Raw genomic sequence first — 18,499 nt, forward strand, 5'->3', positions numbered from 1 at the left:
ACTCGGCCAGCTTCTGTTTCCGCATGCCTACTGCCAGCCTACTGCCAGCCTACAGCGGGATATCTCCGCACTCCTATTGCAACAGGCAACATTTTTATGAATGACCACCCAGAAGGCTGAAATACCGACAGCGGTGTTTCCCCGCATGGATTTAATTTACAGACAGCACTTTCATTAATGATAACCATTGTGGGAAACTAGAAAACCACCGTGAAGTAAATAGCACCTCAATTCCATGCATTTACAGCAAGTAAAAATATAAAGTATAGCCCATTCTGGCCGATATACAATTCACTTTTTCTACTGCGTTGCAGAAAATACTCGATCATTTTTATAGTAATTTTTCAATTATAAAATACTAAAGTTCTTTTAAAGAGAATATGAAAGTTATCTCCTAAGAGAAACGTGAATTGTATCAGGCCCATTGTAATCAATTATAGTACTGTAAGTGCTCAGGATTTGAACCCTGGTCTTTAGCATTGATGAACTCGTGGCACTCCAGACCTGGAGATGGACAGAGATTTGAGGCAGAGAAAGCCACTAGCTGATTACTGTGTGCTAGCTTTGGAGCACAGGATGAGTTATAATTCCAGTATTTGTATAGCGCTTTTCTCCTGTCCGACTCAAATGCTTGACTTACCTGAGGCTTCTCTCCAATTCCCGTCTCCGTGATCAGACGACTTCAGCCTGAAGTCGTCAGCTCTGCATTATTTTAAAATAAAAAGTACCACCATAGATTAACATAAATAAGTGTACCTGAAGGGGGGGAAAAAAAAGTATCCAAAGTAGATATGTACTTACCTCTGTAGGGACTTCCCTCATCCCCCTCAAAGTCGCCATTCCAGAGCTGGGACTCAGAACATATTTCACAAGGGCTTGACAAGGGCGGCACAATTGAATTAAGCCCATGGAGAGTGCATGGATAAATGTTTCCTTCTGTTGTGCATGAGTAGTTCAGAATTGCTCATCACCATAGGGGGAAGCTTCCAAGAAGCTCTTTGACAAAGAGACAGTTGAAAAATAAGGCAGGGGAACTCCAAAGCAAACAAGCAGCACCAGGCTTATACAGATAATGCTGGGTACACACAAAGTGGTTTTTTTTTTTTTTTTTTCAGTCAATTTTCCGATTCAATTTTATCTTTTCTTATCTATTTCCATTCTCTTGAATGAGAAAATCGATCAGAAAAACTATCGGAAATTATCTATCAAACCCTCTAACACAAAATTGTATGGTGTGTACCTAGCATTAGGTATGCTAACCCTCCATGGGCTTCATTTAACTGCATGCCGACCGAGTCACGCCGATGGGCGTGGCGGCAGCACCAGCTAACGCCGATTGGCGTAAAGTCCTGGGGCAGCAGTTTGCAAGAAATCGCGCGCAGGCTGTGTGCACATCTCCTGCCTGGTGGGCGGAGCAGAGCTCCACCTTCAGTCTCACCGTTCGGAAGACTGTTACACGGCGAAACTGCCATGTATTTACCTGTACAGCGCTGCGATCTGCAGCAGCACTGTACTGGGGACAGCTGTGTGACACGGCTGTCCACCTGGGGGACAAGAGAGCGACGGCTCTCATAGGCAGAAGCCTATGACAACCGATCGTGATTGGCCGGCTGGGGCAAGGGAGGGGATTTGGAAAAAAAGAAAAAGAAAATAGCAAGAAAAAATAAATAAAATAAACACAGGGAGGGCGATCAGATCTCACCAACAGAGAGCTCTGTTGGTGGGGAGAAAAGGGGGGGGGGGGAGAATCACTTGTGTGCAGAGTTGTACGGCCCTGCAGCTTGGCCTTAAAGCTGCAGTGGCCAATTAAGCAGGAAATAGCTTGGTCACTGGGGGGGGGGGGGGGGGGGGGAGGGGGTTAACACCATGGTCCTCAAGAGGTTAATTTGTTTCCCTATTTCAGGGGTACTTTAAGGCTTAACCACGGTGTATAGTCAACATTTTTATATATTGTGTACACTGGCACTGACTTTTCAGCAGTATTTTTACTCTCCTATAAATGCCTTTCACACATTTGTGTTTACACTATTTGAGGTTGTTTGAGACCCTTTGATTTCTCAAGTATCTACAGAAGGTCTTTTTGACCTTCTGTTTTGTATAAACAGCTGAATTGAATACACCACACAAAAGGTGGCCAAACACACAAAGATATGTAGCAAACTAATCGATTCCTCTCTAATCTGAATAGGATTAAATCTCATATACATTTCATCATGTACAGTATTGAAAATCTATCAAACCGCAGTGCATCATTAGAAGCAGTGCAACATTATGGGCCGTCAATCTGCTGCTCACCAATCAATATTTTCCACCCAGTTTAAGCAAAAATTGATTTTCAAAAAAAAAAAAAGTAAAACTACAATTGATGAGATTAGCTGCGTACAGAGTACTGGACATAGTGCACATTTTCATGATGAAGAGAGCCTGGTTATTCAGATACACTAGTTAGGGAGCTCGGGAAATGTAAAACTGAAGACACGACTCAATGTTTGTAAAAAATTTTATTGTACAATTTTCAGACATGTTTTATTTGACATGTTCATGTGGGTCTGTACATTCTTCAATAGATCTACCGAATGTAGTGTACCTATCTGACATTTGGCAGCCTGCAACGAGTGCCAGAAGAGTGGAAACTCCTACTCCAAGTCAAAGCAGATCTAACCAAGCCTAGCCCTGCCCACTGCTGTGAAGGATGAACGGTTTGTGGTCAGTACTGCAACTAAAAGCCATGTAAAACTGCTCCTCATCCTCCAATAAGAAGCCTTTTCTCACTGTTCTTGTAACTGTGATTATATTATGAGTATATACCCAATGAGCAGGTAGAGACTATACAGAAACTGTTGAGACTCTATGGTGCTGTAGTTTTGCAGTGCTGGCCACAAAGCATTATCAGAGCAGCAGCACTGAGGATGAGACCAGGATCAGCTGCTTACAGGGAATTCTAGTCTGAGCTCTTCTTCCAGGTCCTTTCTGACTACCTCATGTGTGTGCTGCTGGAATGAAGAAGGAGCCTGGCTTGGTTAGAGTGAATAGCAGTCTGCTCTGTTCAGTTCTTGAAACCAAGCGAGGCAGGTAGAAAAAAAAAATAATAATGCTAAAGTGTTTATGTGCAACACAAAAAAAATAAAATATTGCAAATGTTGATATGCCACACAATATGCATCAAAAATAGGGATGTCAATGAGATGCAAATGATTTCAAGTTGATGCAGGATGCAAATTCAAGAATGCAACTGTATGCATTTAGAAAATGAATCAAATTATGCAAGAGTAAAATGTGATTGGCTACACTGTTCTTCCCAGAATTTTTTTCAGATGAGTGGCATGAAAAAGTACCCGGGTGGAGTTCAAGGTGGAATGCAGGGGCAGCACAACTCTACTTACAGCATAGGAGAAAGATAAGACAAGCTGATGACAGCTGGGTGCTCACCAAAATTAGCTGGGTGGAGCACCTGGCTTAAAAATCCGGAAGGAGGAGGGAGGCGAAGGCAATGGGCTCATTTTTAAGATGCATATATTTGCATACAAAATCTACAAATCCTGCATCAACTCAGAATTTTTTGCATCTCATTGACCATCCCTAACTAAAAAACCTGAACTATGGCTTCAAGTTAACTAACTAAGCCAGACTGTAGGCTGGTGCACACAAGATCGGTTCTGAAGCGTTTTTTTAAACGCTTGCAGGGTGAAACCGCTTGGCTAATAAAAGTGAATGGGACAGTGCACACCAGGGTGGCTCTTTTTTTTCCACAAACGCAAACTCAGGGGCTGCAGCATTTAGATTTAAGGCGTTTCTTCCTCAATGTTAAAGTATAGGAAAGTGGAAACCGGCTCTGAAACGCTAGATCAGGGTTTCTCAACACGTGGTACGCGAACCCCAGGGGGTACGCGAGACCACTGCCGGGGGTACGCACAGTGAAGTTACCCGAGAGCAAATAGTGTGTTCCGCACCACTTTTACCAGCAAGGGGTGCAAAAATCACATAGCTGAAAAACTACATCTACTAGGATCAATGTATACTTCACTCCTGCTCAGTGCTGCTATTTATAGCACCCCCGCAGCTTCTTGCCAATGCCTACTGCTAAGCTAAGCTGATAATAGATAACGGCAGTGTTCTCAGAGGAGAGGGGAACTACTGCAGCACCCCTCTCCATGAGCGAAGTGAACACATCCAGAACTCCTCCCCCAAGAATGTGAGGAGGAGAAGAAGAGGAGAGACGCACACATCACCACGTGCTGCAAGCAACACGGGAGACAGACAGAGGAGTGTGTGTGTGTGTGTGTGTGTGTGTGTGTGTGTGTGTGTGTGTGTGTGTGTGTGTGTGTGTGTGTGTGTGTGTGTGTGTGTGTGTGTGTGTGTGTGTGTGTGTGTGTGTGTGTGTGTGTGTGTGTGTGTGTGTGTGTGTGTGTGTGTGTGTGTGTGTGTGTGTGTGTGTGTGTGTGTGTGTGTGTGTGTGTGTGTGTGTGTGTGTGTGTGTGTGTGTGTGTGTAAATTGGTAAATTGCCTGTGTGTGATGTGTATCTTTTTAACATACACTTATAGATCTTCTGCCAGCCTCAGCCAGCACCATCACCTCTAACTCACCACCTATCACCCACTGCACTGCACAGCATCCTTACCTGTCTCTCCCACCCTTCACCCTCTGCCAGCCTCAGCCAGCAGCATCCTCACCTCTCTCCCACCCTTCACCCTCCGCCAGCAGCACCCTCCACTGTCTCTCCTACCTTTAACCCTCTGCCAGCCTCAGCCAGCATCCTCACCTGTCTCTCCCACCCTTTAACCTCTGCCAGCCTCAGCCAGCAGCATCCTCACCTGTCTCTCCCACCCTTCACCCTCTGCCAGCCTCAGCCAGCATTCTCACCTGTCCCTCACCACCCATCGCCCTCAGCCAGCAGCGCCCTCACATGTCTCTCACCACCCATCACCCTCTGCCAGCCTCAGCCAGAATTCTCACCAGTCCCTCACCACCCATCACCCTCTGCCAGCAGCATCCTCACCTGTCTCTCCCAACCTTCACCCACTGCCAGCCTCAGCCAGCAGCACCCTCACCTGTCTCTCCAACCTTTCACCCTCAGCCAGCATTCTCACCTGTCCCTCACCACCCATCACCCTCTGCCAGCCTCAGCCAGCAGCATCCTCACCTGTCTCTCCCACCCTTTAACCTCTGCCAGCCTCAGCCAGCAGCATCCTCACCTGTCTCTCCCACCCTTCACCCTCTGCCAGCCTCAGCCAGCAGCATCCTCCTTTTCGACCTCTGCCAGTCTCAGCCAACACAGTCACCTGTCCCTCACCACCCTTTAGCCTCTGCAAGCACCCTCACCAGTTTCTCCCCGCACAGCACCCTCATCTGCCTCTCTCCATCCAGCACCCTCATTCTCCCAAGCGTCTCGGTGCGCGAGTGTGCGCACACACTCAGCAGGGGTACTTTGCAGAGATGGAGTAGCAGTAAGGGGTACTTGGCTTAAAAAAGTTGAGAAACACTGCGCTAGATCATAGCGGTTTTCCAGGGGTTTGTTACAGAAGCTGTTCAGTAACAGATTTAACTGTAACAAATATTTGTAATCTGCTACACAAAAACGCTCGGCATGTTTAGAAAACCTCTGTAAACATGCCTAAGATCGCTCTGAAATCTGCTCCAAAAACCTCTAGCGCTTTGCAGATCTGCTAGAGGTTTTTGGTGTGCACTGGGCCTGTTTGAAGATTTGGGTGTAGGTCAGCTAAGCAACAATAGGCGTTTTATCTTGTATCTCAAGTATTGAGCAAGGCTAAAAATCATTAAAACATGATATGCTAGATAAGTACAAAAAAACAAAACAAAAAACCTAACATTTAATATCAAAAGTAATAATTAAGAATATCCAGTTTTGAAGAACTACTAGGTCAGGTAGATACTCCAATAATTTCAACTCTTACAATACAATTTAATATAACAAATACTGATTGGGAAGATGGTTGCTGTCCAATAAGCTATTATAGAGTAAGAGTGTGTGCATATGGGACCAGTATATAGACACTGTATAATCTTAGTGACATCTGGTCCCCAGATTTTTCTTGAAACCTGAAATTTTAAAACTTCTCTGTGCTATCAATCACTAAAAAGGAGTAGAATGTTGGTGTTTATTGCTAAAGTTATAATTTGTCAGATTTTCTCTCATGCCCAGTTCCTTTATGATACTTTGGAAAAGGAAGGCCTCTTTTACAGTAGGACGTTGCGTTTTGATGTGACGTTAAAGTCACAACGCAAATTACAATGCAACGCAAATTAATGCCTCGTTATCGCATACAGGCAATGAAAAGTATGCTTTTGAGTCATTACTGAGCATGTGCAAACAGTCCAATGCAGCTAATAACGTGTATAACGCACTGCATGCAGTACTTTCACTTAACGTGCAGCGTTAGTCACCAACCCAACTTGTGCACTGTGAATGGGGCATTGATTTTTCATTGCAGTGAGTTATTCTGCGTTAAATGTTTTAACGTGAAAGAGGCCTAAAGGGAGATTTTTCCATGAAAGTGGTATGATGAAGGCCTAGATCTCATGCGCTGGAGACTAGTGTCACACTGGGGTGTTGTGTGTCCTGTAAAAATACAGGATTGCAACACAACAGAGGTGAAACGTAACACTGGTATGGTATGTGTGCTACACATATAGTTGATGCTGCACTGCAACTGTACATGTGCACATTATTCCAACACACTGCATTGCTAAAATAAAAAACAAACACTAATACATCACATTAGCAATGCAATTATATTGTCCGACAACACGCTGCAGTGCCCCAGTTTGAACATTTAACCATTTGTATCCCTATTGGAGACACCACACACACACACACACACACACACACACACACACACACACACACACACACACACACACACACACACACACACACACACACACACACACACACACACACACACACACACACACACACACACACACACACACACACACACACACACACACACACACACACACACACACACACACACACACACACGTCACTGGTGTTCTGCAGCCATTTGACTAGCGGTGCAGGGAGACAGAAAATTAACAGGAAAGCTGCAAGTTACATTACACTAAAAGAATACTTTGGGTAGCTGATAAAAGCAAACAGCTGTCCCTTTCTGGAACTCGCACACTCTCTCATTCCAGTCCCCAGTTATCCTGTGCAATCGCTGCTAACGGAGTCTGTATAGTTGAAATAAAGGAATTGAATGTTGCTGTGTCAATAAAATAGTCCTGTCACCTGCAGCCCAGTACGGTCCTGACGCATCACTAGACTCTGGGCTAACGACACGTTTTGTCGCTATGGAGTGGGAGAAGGGCTGACTTTGTGCCAATCCATTGTGTGCTGCAGAGTGGGTGGGGCTAGTAGAAGAACAATGCCTTTAGTCTGCATTCCGATGACACAATACACCAGGCGGATTACTTGCCAACACAGAGAACCATCTGCGGTGTGTGTACGGCTTTAAATGTAGAAATGGAGGTCTTATGATCCTTTTTGGTGACAGCACGATTACATAGCTAGTGTTCTATGGGTAGGCACTGCCAGTTATTGGGTACATTTCTAGACTTAATACATAGAGGAGATCAGCCCAGCATACAGTGTGGATGAGTAGACTGCAATGACATACAGGTATAAGCATCAGAGGAAAGCACAGTCCCATTTTATAAAAACATGAACACTGAGATAAAAATGAATTACTGGACCATGGAATAACATCTCCAAATATATATAAATGTTTATTTTTTTTGTAGTCATGGATGCACGGGGCAGGAGGTAGGAGTAATATTACTCTGTACAAGTCCATGTGCTGGAAGAGGACCTGAGATTGGTATTGTACGATTCCACACTGTACATAATTCTTGCCAAAATATAAATAAGTACAATGCAAAGAACCGCTCCAGAGGAATGGATTAAAAAAAAAAAAATATTTCATGGTTGAGAGCTAAAGCCAGTTGGATTTAAGGACTGCCATCGCCACAAGTCTTCACCTGTGAAAAGAAAAAACAAATATATATTAAGCGCATGGAAAAGTAGTATTCAGCTACTGCATGTGCATTGCTGGCTTACAGGTGGAGACAATAGTCCAGCAGACGATAGAGCAGCGTCCAGCGGGCGGGGTGAGGGAGTGAATGTGTTTAGCAACAGTGATGCCAGACTGATGCACAAAGTCCAGGTGTACCAGATCTCTATGCAAGGTCAAGAGACACCTGTACATGAGTTAGGCCACATACACACATCAGACCATAGTCTTTTGAAAATGAAAGATCAAAGACCAATCTTACCACCCTTCATGTAGTATGAGAGCCATACTCTACACAGTCTTTTCTATGGAGCTGAACTCCACATCAGAAAAAAATCTTTGCAAGATACTGCACACACAGATGCTGTACAGACACAACAGATCAGTATCTGCAAAAGATCTGTTCCTGCCAAAAATCCATTCCTGCAAATTGCAATGATAGTCTATGAGATCTGCAGATCATTATACACACATGATTTAACTGACATTCATCTGCAGATCAGATCCACCAGGATGGATTTTCAGATCTGCGGATCTGCAGATGAATGTCAGTTAAATCATGTGTGTATAATGATCTGCAGATCTCATAGACTATCATTGCAATTTGCAGGAATGGATTTTTGGCAGGAACAGATCTTTTGCAGATACTGATCTTTTGTGTCTGTACAGCATCTGTGTGTGCAGCATCTTGCCAAGATTTTTTCCTGATGTGGAGTTCAGCTCCATAGAAAAGACTGTGTAGAGTATGGCTCTTATACTACAGGAAGGGTGGTAAGATTGGTCTGTGATCTTTCATTTTCCAAAGACTATGGTCTGATGTGTGTATGTGGCCTTAGATTCTCAGTCATGCTGGTCCTGAATGGCCACCTCAGCTGAGGTTTATCTAGCGTGTCCCAATAAAAAGCTATTAGAGCAGACAGCACAAGCAGTTTTTTTTTTTTTGGTGTAGTTTTAAAAAAGTGTGAGGATTCAGACTCTCCAATATTCACATTGAAATCAACACTAAGGGCTCTTACACAGTGGGACGTTGCGTTGCAGGGGATGTTAAGGTCGCATTACGTTCCCCTAACGCAACGCATGGTGGTGCTAAAGGTGGACGCTACATAGAGCCGCGTTATGCGGCTCTTGGTGCGCTGTTTTCGTTTGATAGAACAGGCAATGATTCATATGAATTATTGCTAGCAGGCAGAGAACTGAGAATGATTCATATGAATCATTGCTAGCAGGCAGAGAATGATTCATATGAATCATTGCTAGCAGGAAGAGAACCGGCATTGCAGTGAATATTAATTAGCCATGTGGCTAGGCACAATAGCGGACTCTCCCCTCCTCCTCTCCTGCACACAAAAACCAATAAAACAACATTACTGAGCATGTGCAAAGTCTAATGTGGCTAAAGCCGCGTATAACGCACAGCATGCTGCACTTTCAGAGAACGTGCAGCGTTACAATGTAACGCAATGTGGGCACTGAACAGCCCATTGATTTTTCATTACTGTGAGTTGGGCTGTGTTACAGGCTGCTCTAACCTGCGCCTGTAAGGTCCCACTGTGAAAGCAGCCTCAAACACAGTAAAGTGCTCATTACTTTCAAAATAGGCACCATCTATGACTACTTATTTGAAATCACTTCGCACTAGTGGATTTTACTGTGAATTGTTGCACCAGGTTCCAGTATGCATGGACACATGATGTGAGAACTTTTTGGAGGTTTTAAATGAGAATTTTAAATAAGAAAAAAAAAAAACTAAACTTTGAAGCAGCACCTGACTCCACTTACAGTATATATTCGTGGTGGCGGACACTTCTATCTGTGCTAAGTTACAGATTGCCCAGCAAGCTCTTGGTGAACCAGAACTTCTAGGAGTGTGTAAGGGCCCTTTTCCACCAGCGCGTTTGCGCTGGCTGAATCGCAAAAACGCAAACCGCTAGCGATTTTACAATCGCTACGGTTTGCTTTTTAACAAATCGCGGTAGGTCATTTCCACTACCGCGATTCGTTTTTGCCAGGAACGCGAACGCGCGGCGGAGCGATATTTGCCGCGATTTTGCTATGCAGTGCATAGCATAGCAAAATCGCAGCCGCGAACGTCGGGGAGTCGCCGGTAATTGCGATTCAGCAATCGCTAGCGTTCAGCGTGAACGCTAGCGGTTGCTAGTGGAAAAGGGCCTGGGTCTAAAAGGGACTAAAAAGCCCTCTTACTAAAATGCTATGCGAAACAGAAATTTGTGATTATTCAGGTTGGCGTGAGCTCTGAGCTGTCCCACAATGCATCACTGCTGAATATGCAAATCATCCCTTTGATGTTCCTGAAAGCTAAACACACCTCCAGAACTGCAACAGACAGAAAATACCAGGTGGAGGTTCCTGCCCTTCTGAGCCTATTGAGTGGGAATTAATTTTCCAAATCAGTCAGACCTGTTGCCGAACCAGAATCTAAATGGCAGCTGCATTTTGAAGCAATATTGAGCAGTTGCATTTTCACTTACACATTCTATCCAATCCGTATTCTGCCTTCCAGCCAAGATCTTCTTTCGCCAGAGTTGGATCTGCATAACAAGTTGCAATATCCCCTTCTCTTCTTGGTGCGATTTTATATTCAACCTTAGACAGAAGGTTGCATTTTAGTATCCTTTTAGTTAGAATACACAAACTAGTAGACAGACCAAATAAATAGTAAAACTAGGGACAAATAAACTGCAATGTGGTTTCATAACATTAGGCCATACATATGTCCAAACCTACCTTTTTGCCTGAAGCCTTTTCCATGGCTGCCACCATTTGTAGCACAGAATAGCCTACCCCAGTGCCTAGATTATAAACCTGTAAGATATAATTATGATATTTTGTAAGTTCTTATATGCAGGTTTCAAATTTATACATGGGTGGGCCAATGTCTTGTTGTTACACTTCATGACTGAATCAATCATATCCATCAAAAGCAGCAGGTTACATAGCAAAGGGAGGGCTTGCACACAGATGCCTATGCCAATACAAACCCCTTCTCCAACTTCAGCTCTATGTGTGCCTCACACCAATGGCAAGGTAAAAGATCTGACGTATGTAAACTGCTGTCAGGACCAAAGACTCTGAGGCACCTTTTTAAATACTGCAATTACACATCTAAAGATAACAAAAATGACTTGTCAAGCACAGAATGAAAAATATTTCTGTTTCAGTTTGCAGCCAGCTGTGGATGTTGAAGACTGGCTTATATATAATAAAGCAATTATTTCTCAACAATGAAATCAATATTCTTTAAAGTATGGACTGCCTAATAACGTCACTATTTGCGTGAGCAGGTAGCTGCACAGAGCAGAAAGCATTGCAAGTATGGGCTTATGCAAACTCTTCCTCATCCATCGGCATTTTGCTGCCGTTAGGAGCACTGTAGAATGACAAGAAGGCTGCTACAAAGTAAAATACAGGAAAATGAATACTTACCTATCGGAAATTTTCCTTTCCTGGTGCATTTCCATGGCAGCATACTATGGGTTGTGGCCCCGCCCCTGAACCCTATTGGACACCATAACTATAAAATTTGTTGAGTGTATCACCCACCAGTATTCTAGTAACTATAGTCCTCCCCGTTTAGAGGGTGGGTTCGTATGCTGCCATGGAAATGCACCAGGAAAGGAAAATTTCCGATAGGTAAGTATTCATTTTCCTGTTTCCCTGGTGCTTCCATGGCAGCATACTATGGGATTTAACTAGCAAGAACAAACGGAGGGTAAAGTAACAGTGGTGTACCTAGGGCATTTGACACCCGGTGCTAGGTATTGAAAGACACCCCCCCACCCACGGGCGAAAAAGTGGGCGTGGCTATGACCGGATGGGGCGGAGCTAATTTAAAAGTGCACCCAAGTTTTAGTCAACCTTTCTCCAGAAAATTCAGATCATTGCGCAGCTTTTCTCCAGAAAATACACAAAGTGTCAGAAGCTTTCAACATAAAATACACGTAATGCGAGAACATTTCACCAGACATTACACGTTATATGAGCAGATTTCACAAGAAAATACATTCAATCATGTCGGCAGATTTGACCAGAAAAAAATCATTCAATCTTGCGGTAGATTTGACCAGAACATACACAATGTCAGCACCAGATTTCACCACAAAATACACAATATCGGTAGTTAAACTGACCACAAAATACACAATGACGGTAGTTAAACTGACCACAAAATACACAATGACGGTAGTTAAACTGACCACAAAATACACAATGTCGGCAGTTAATCTGACCACAAAATACACAATGTCGGTAGCAGATCTGACCACAAAATACACAATATCGGTAGCAGATTTGAGTGTTGGCAAGCTGATAGCCTGGTGGGTAGGTGGTTAAGGGTGAGCAGCCTGATTGCCTAGTGGGTAGGTGGGCAGCCTGCTGGGTAGCAGTGGTGGGTAGGGGGGCAGCAGTGGTGGGTAGGTGGGCAGCCTGCTGAGTAGCCTGGTGGGTAGGTGGGCAGCAGTGGTGGGTAGGTGGGTAGCATGGTGGGTAGGTGGGCAGCCTGCTGGGTAGCAGTGGTGGGTAGGTGGGCAGCAGTGGTGGGTAGGTGGGCAGCCTGCTGGGTAGCCTGGTGGGTAGGTGGGCAGCCTGCTGGGTAGCAGTGGTGGGTAGGTGGGCAGCAGTGGTGGGTAGGTGGGCAGCCTGCTGGGTAGCCTGGTGGGTAGGTGGGCAGCCTGCTGGGTAGCCTGGTGGGTAGGTGGGCAGCAGTGGTGGGTAGGTGGGCAGCAGTGGTGGGTAGGTGGGCAGCAGTGGTGCGTAGGTGGGTAGCAGTGGTGGGTAGGTGGGCAGCAGTGGTGGGTAGCCTGGTGGGTAGATGGGCAGCCTGCTGGGTAGCCTGGTGGGTAGGAGGGCAGCAGTGGTGGGTAGGTGGGCTGCAGCGGTGGGTAGGTGGACAGCAGCGGTGGGTAGGTGGGCAGCAGTGGTGGGTAGCCTGGTGGGTAGGTGGGCAGCCTGCTGGGTAGCCTGGTGGGTAGGTGGGCAGCAGTGGTGGGTAGCCTGGTGGGTAGGTGGGCAGCAGTGGTGGGTAGGTGGGCAGCAGCGGTGGGTAGGTGGGCAGCAGCGGTGGATAGGTGGGCAGCAGCGGTGGATAGGTGGGCAGCAGCGGTGGGTAGGTGGGCAGCAGCGGTGGGTAGCCTGCTGGGTAGGTAGGCAGCAGTGGTGGGCAGGTGGGCAGCAGCGGTGGGCAGCAGCGGTGGGTAGCCTGCTGGGTAGCCTGGTGGGTAGGTGGGCAGCAGTGGTGGGTAGGTCGGCAGCAGTGGTGGGTAGGTGGGCAGCAGCGGTGGATAGCCTGCTGGGTAGCCTGGTGGGTAGGTGGGCAGCAGTGGTGGGTAGGTGGGCAGCAGCGGTGGGTAGGTGGGCAGCAGTGGTGGGTAGCCTGCTAGCAGTGGTGGGCAGGTGGGCAGCAGCGGTGGGCAGGTGGGCAGCAGCGGTGGGTAGCCTGCTGGGTAGCCTGGTGGGTAGGTGGGCAGCAGTGGTGGGTAGGTGGGCTGCAGCGGTGGGTAGGTGGGCAGCAGCGGTGGGTAGCCTGCTGGGTAGGTGGGCAGCAGTGGTGGGTAGGTGGGCAGCAGCGGTGGGTAGGTGGGCAGCAGCGGTGGGTAGCCTGGTGGGTAGGTGGGCAGCAGTGGTGGGTAGGTGGTGGGCAGCAGCGGTGGGTAGGTGGGCAGCAGCGGTGGGTGGCCGGGCCGGTGCACCTGTAAAAGAAAAAAAAACCCATTCACTTACCTGCAGATGAAACCTCTCTTCCATATCCCAGGCAGCCTCCGCAGCTCCTCTTGAATGTCCCGCGCCGTCTCCTGCTGCGTCATCAGTGCAGGGCTACGGGAAGATGGCCACCGAAGCCCGCACTGGAGACAAAAATAGACGGCAAGATGGCGTCGGCGGCCATCTTGCCGTCTATTTTTGTCTCCAGTGCGGGCTTCGGCGGCCATCTTCCCGTAGCCCTGCTAGGGTAAACTGAGGGCGGCTATCAGCCGCCCAGTCAGTGCCCGTTGCCGGCGCCCGTGGAGGGGAAGCGCCGAAGGAGGGGACCCAGGTGAGGGAGATGTGGGGGGGTATTTCCCCCCTCCCCGCCGACGCTGCCACCCCTCCTTCAGCGCTGCTTCCCCTCCTGTGTCATCAAGGCTTCTGGGGAGGCCTTGATGACACCCCCCCTGGAGCTGACACCCGGAGCGGAGCGCTCCTGGCCGCCCCATGGTAGGGACGCCACTGTAAAGTAACACTATTTATTAACATTAGTAGGATCAGAAATTAATTGATTTTCCCACATTTAAAGAGCTAAGGACTGAAGGGTCAACTATAATATTCAAAAGTATATATGTCGAGGACCATGCAGCTTTAAAGATTGTGGCTGTAGACACACCGGCAAGAAATGCCCACGATGAAGTTATACTTCTGGTTGAGTGAGCTAATCTCTGGCCAGGTAGACCTTAGCCTTACACACACAGCAGATGAATTCCCAAATCCAAGCCGCTAACATCCTGTAAGGTGTTTCTTAACCTTTTCTGTAACCAGAAGAAACTAACAGGAGATGGGTTGACTGTCTGAAAGATTCTGTGATTTGCAGGTATCTTTTAAAAGAGCATGACACGTCCAGAGGATGTATTAGAGGCAGATTGGATTTTACCCTTTTTTCTTTGATAAAGACAATCATTATCTAGGTAGAGCACTGATACCACTTTGGGTAAGAAGTTCATCACTGGTGTTAAGGTCCGTACACACGTCGGACTGGAGGCAACGACGGGTCAGTCGTTGCCTCCCGCTGGGTGGGCGTTCCAACGACAGTCCGGGCGGATCGCTCAGAAACAGCCGTATCAGTCCGCCGACAGTGCGTACACACGCCGGACTGTCGTTGGAACGCCCACCCAGCGGGAGGCAACGACGGACCGGTCGTTGCCTCCAGTCCGACGTGTGTACGGACCTTTAGGGTAGCTTGATCATGATAAAAGCTTATATCTTCACAACCTAGAGCATGCAATTCTGACATTCTTCTAGCAGATATTATTGACATGAGACAGCCTTCCATAGGATAAAACGGAGGAAGACTAAGGAAATCCAACAGCAACATTAAATCCCATTTGGGATATACATTTCTTCTAGGAGGTTTCATTTTAAGAGCTGCCTTTAAAGAGTAACTGTAACGGCAAAACGTCCTCTGGGGGGTACTCACCTCGGGTGGGGGAAGCCTCAGGATCCTAATGAGGCTTCGCACGCCGTCCTCCGTCCCTCGGGGGTCTCATGGCAGCCCTCAGTACAGCCGTGATGTAATATTTACCTTCCTGGCTCCTGCGCAGGCGCTCTGACGGCTGTCGGCTCCGAAGTAGGCGGAAATACCCGATCGCTGTCGGGTCCACTGTACTGCGCAGGCGCAAGTCTCCGGCGCCTGCGCAGTAGAGCGGACTCGACGGAGATCGGGTATTTCCGTCTATTTCCAAGCCGAAAGCAGCCACAGCGCCCCCGCTGGAGCCAGCAAAGGTAAATATTGAATTTACAGTCGGGCCTGTCGCCGGCTGTTCAGAGGGCTGCAGCGAGACCCCCGTGGGACAGAGGACGGCGTGGGAAGCCTCATTAGGATCCGGAGGCTTCCCCCACCCGAGGTGAGTACCCCCCAGGGGATCTTTTTGAAGTTACAGAGTCTCTTTAAGAATTGCTGCAATGGATTTAAGGCACACTTGTCTCCTGAAAATGAGAACAGTGCCGTCACCTGGACCTTCAAGGTATTGTAGCTAAAACCAAGGTCAAATCCCGCCTGAAGAAAGTCTAAAGTATTATTTACTGATGGGGAGAATGGATCAAAAATTGTTTCCAGAAACAAAGTCTTGAAACCGGTTCCAGACTTTCTGGCATACCACATTTGTTCATACTTTACTTGCTGTCTTGGAACATGCCAACTTAGTTAACCTCTCCCCTTAAATATACAGGCTACCAGACAAAATTTGTGAGGTGCTGATTGAGATAACAATGGCTCAGACAACAGTTTCGTACAGACCGAGAGAAAACATTGGCTCCGTCTGAGATAATTGGAGAAGAAGAAGTGGAAACCACAGTCTGTACGGCCAGTATAGAATAAATTGAAACAACTTTTGATTTCTCCTTAAATTTCTTCAGAAACCGAAAGACTATTGGTACTGGAGAAAAAAAGTGTACCGAAGCAGGAGGCAGCCAAGACTGGGATAGAGCATCTATTCCCACTGCTGCTGGACAATAAATCCGGGAGAAAAATTGTGGTAGAATTGACTGTCCTGTTGTACTCGGTTTTCCCTACTGGAAGATGTGCAAAAGCTTGAAAGGCTAAACAGGCGGATCTTAATTCCAAAGGATTTGAATTGTTTGTTAAGGGGTGACATGGACATCTGGACTGAACCACCTGGTCTTGGCACCATGCACCCCATCCCAATAGACCAGCATCCCTGAAACATAAATCAATTGAGACAGAATCAGAATCCATTAAGTAAATAATCCTGATTGCAACACCAGATAAGAGAATTCTTCATTGATGTGTAAAATCACCATTTTCTGTTGTAGAGACACTCTGCCCCACTAATATAAGAAAGGGAGTTGACAAATGCATCATGTGCCAGTGTGGCCACTTCATCATTATTGTAGCTGCTAACATTCCCAAGACTTGAAGACACTTCCTTGCTGAAAGATGAATGTCTTTAATTGCAAACCAAACAAACTGGATGTGTGGGAATACATAAATATCTTTTAAGTTTATTGGAACTAGAAAATAGTTTTATTGGACTGTCAGGATAATGGATTGAAGAGATTAAATCTTGTATTTTGGAAGCAGTGTGTACTTGTTTAAAATATTCCCGATCTATGAAAGGTTGCCAAACTCCTGTTTTCTTGCCAAACAACAGAGGAGAGTACATCCCTTTGCCTCTCTGTGAGCAAGGTACCTCCAGTACTGCATCTTGCACTATTAATTGGCATATTGAAGACAGACTTCTCTCTCCGGGTAGGCATAAACATATCTTGCAGAGTGATTTAAATCTCCACCGATAACCCTCGAGATTGCTTGAAACCCCGCCCCCAGAAGTGTGGATGGATGGGGACCCAAAAGGACTTCCCTTGGGTTTGTCGATTAGCTGGAGCAATCTTGATTGCCTTAGAAAGGGCTGACTGAGAAATTTGCAATTTTTTTTAATTCTTATCTGGTTTATAGGAACAAAAATTCCTGAATCTTTGCTGGAACGGATTTCTCTGTACAAATCTTTGTAACTTGAGTCTTCTATCTTGAGGAATATCTCCAGATTTTCCTCCTGTTTATTATCGACTTTGCTCCTTTCTTCAAGAATCACTCTTCTGATTTCTTTCATTAAAGGATAGGCAAGTCCAACCTCGGTAAGATGTGGATAATATTTACCTACTTCTATGGAAGGATCTTCTAGTTCTTTCCACTGTAAAAGGTTCTTTAGTGGAAAATACCATTACTTTCTGTTTCAGAAACAACCCTCTTGATTAGATTTGACTTGGAAAGATCTGTCATTCTGTGAAGTTGACAGAACTGCAACCGGCGCTTGGGAACGCATTTCCCCTCTTACTGCTTGCTTCATAAAGATGTAACATTCTAAAAAGGAGTCTTCAGATTTGTCTTCAGAATTTTCAGTATAACAATTCACACAAATCTTATCCGGCATCGTCATTTTTCCACACTTCCAGTAAGCCGATTTTCCTGTCGAGTGGTTGGAGATCAGTGGAGGCGGAATGTGCCGAGTCGACCTGGATCTAGAATGACAATTCAATCTTAAGGAGATCTTCTAGAATGTTCTTTATTCAGACAATGACTCCTGTCATCAGAATATCTTCATGAACATTGCGAATGCCAACGATTTCATGAACTTTCTTGAGAACGCCAATCTTCAGTGTTATTAGGTCAAGAGGGGCTGAAATGGAATACAATTTCGTATTTGCAACTATCAATGAACATTTTTTTTTTTTTTTTTTTAAACATTGCCCGAGAGTCCCCTTTCTATGGGCTTCAGTCTGGTCTTTAGAGCTGCGTGCCATATTTCCAGCAGGAATAGGCTGCAAGAGTTAAATAGTAAGAAAGTTTGTCTTTTTTTGTTTTTTTTTTAAAGGCTATTATTGTAAGATACTTTTAAGAAGAGTAAATTAATCCCTCGGGAGAAAATGACTTCTCACAGGAGTATTAGCAGTGTCCCAGCAACTTTCAAATAGCAACATTAGGCTAGATACTCCTTAAAGGAACACTTAAGCCAGGAATAGAAAAAAAAAAAATCTGTTTTACTGACCTGGGGCTTCTACCAGCCCCCTGCAGCTGTCCTGTTCCCTCACAGTCACTCACAGAGCCTCTGGTCCCCCGCCACCAGCTAGTTTCGTTTTTGCTGACTGGCCCGACAGGCCTGGCCACCCTTATTTTTCTTCGCATTCCCATCCACAATAGCTGCACGAAGAAGGATACACATGGCCAGGCCTGCGCAGGCGTAGA

At 46.1% G+C, this 18,499-nt stretch overlaps 1 protein-coding gene across 3 annotated transcripts in view; it reads right to left on the reverse strand.

The window, feature by feature from the left end:
• Nucleotides 1–7,724: 7,724 nt before the first annotated feature.
• The window catches only part of GALE (UDP-galactose-4-epimerase), a 111,016-nt gene continuing 100,241 nt past the window's right edge, over nt 7,725–18,499 (reverse strand). For all 3 annotated transcript variants that reach the window (XM_068268804.1, XM_068268805.1, XM_068268803.1), the window contains exons 9-11: nt 10,780–10,857; nt 10,524–10,638; nt 7,725–8,002 (exon numbers count right to left, since the gene is read on the reverse strand). In XM_068268804.1, the coding sequence (XP_068124905.1) occupies nt 7,944–8,002; nt 10,524–10,638; nt 10,780–10,857 (252 nt within the window). In that variant the 3' untranslated portion in view covers nt 7,725–7,943. The remainder of the gene's footprint in view (nt 8,003–10,523; nt 10,639–10,779; nt 10,858–18,499) is intronic.

The sequence above is a fragment of the Hyperolius riggenbachi genome, chromosome 2 (assembly GCF_040937935.1).
Source record: "Hyperolius riggenbachi isolate aHypRig1 chromosome 2, aHypRig1.pri, whole genome shotgun sequence".
Classification (NCBI taxonomy): Eukaryota; Metazoa; Chordata; class Amphibia; order Anura; family Hyperoliidae; genus Hyperolius; species Hyperolius riggenbachi.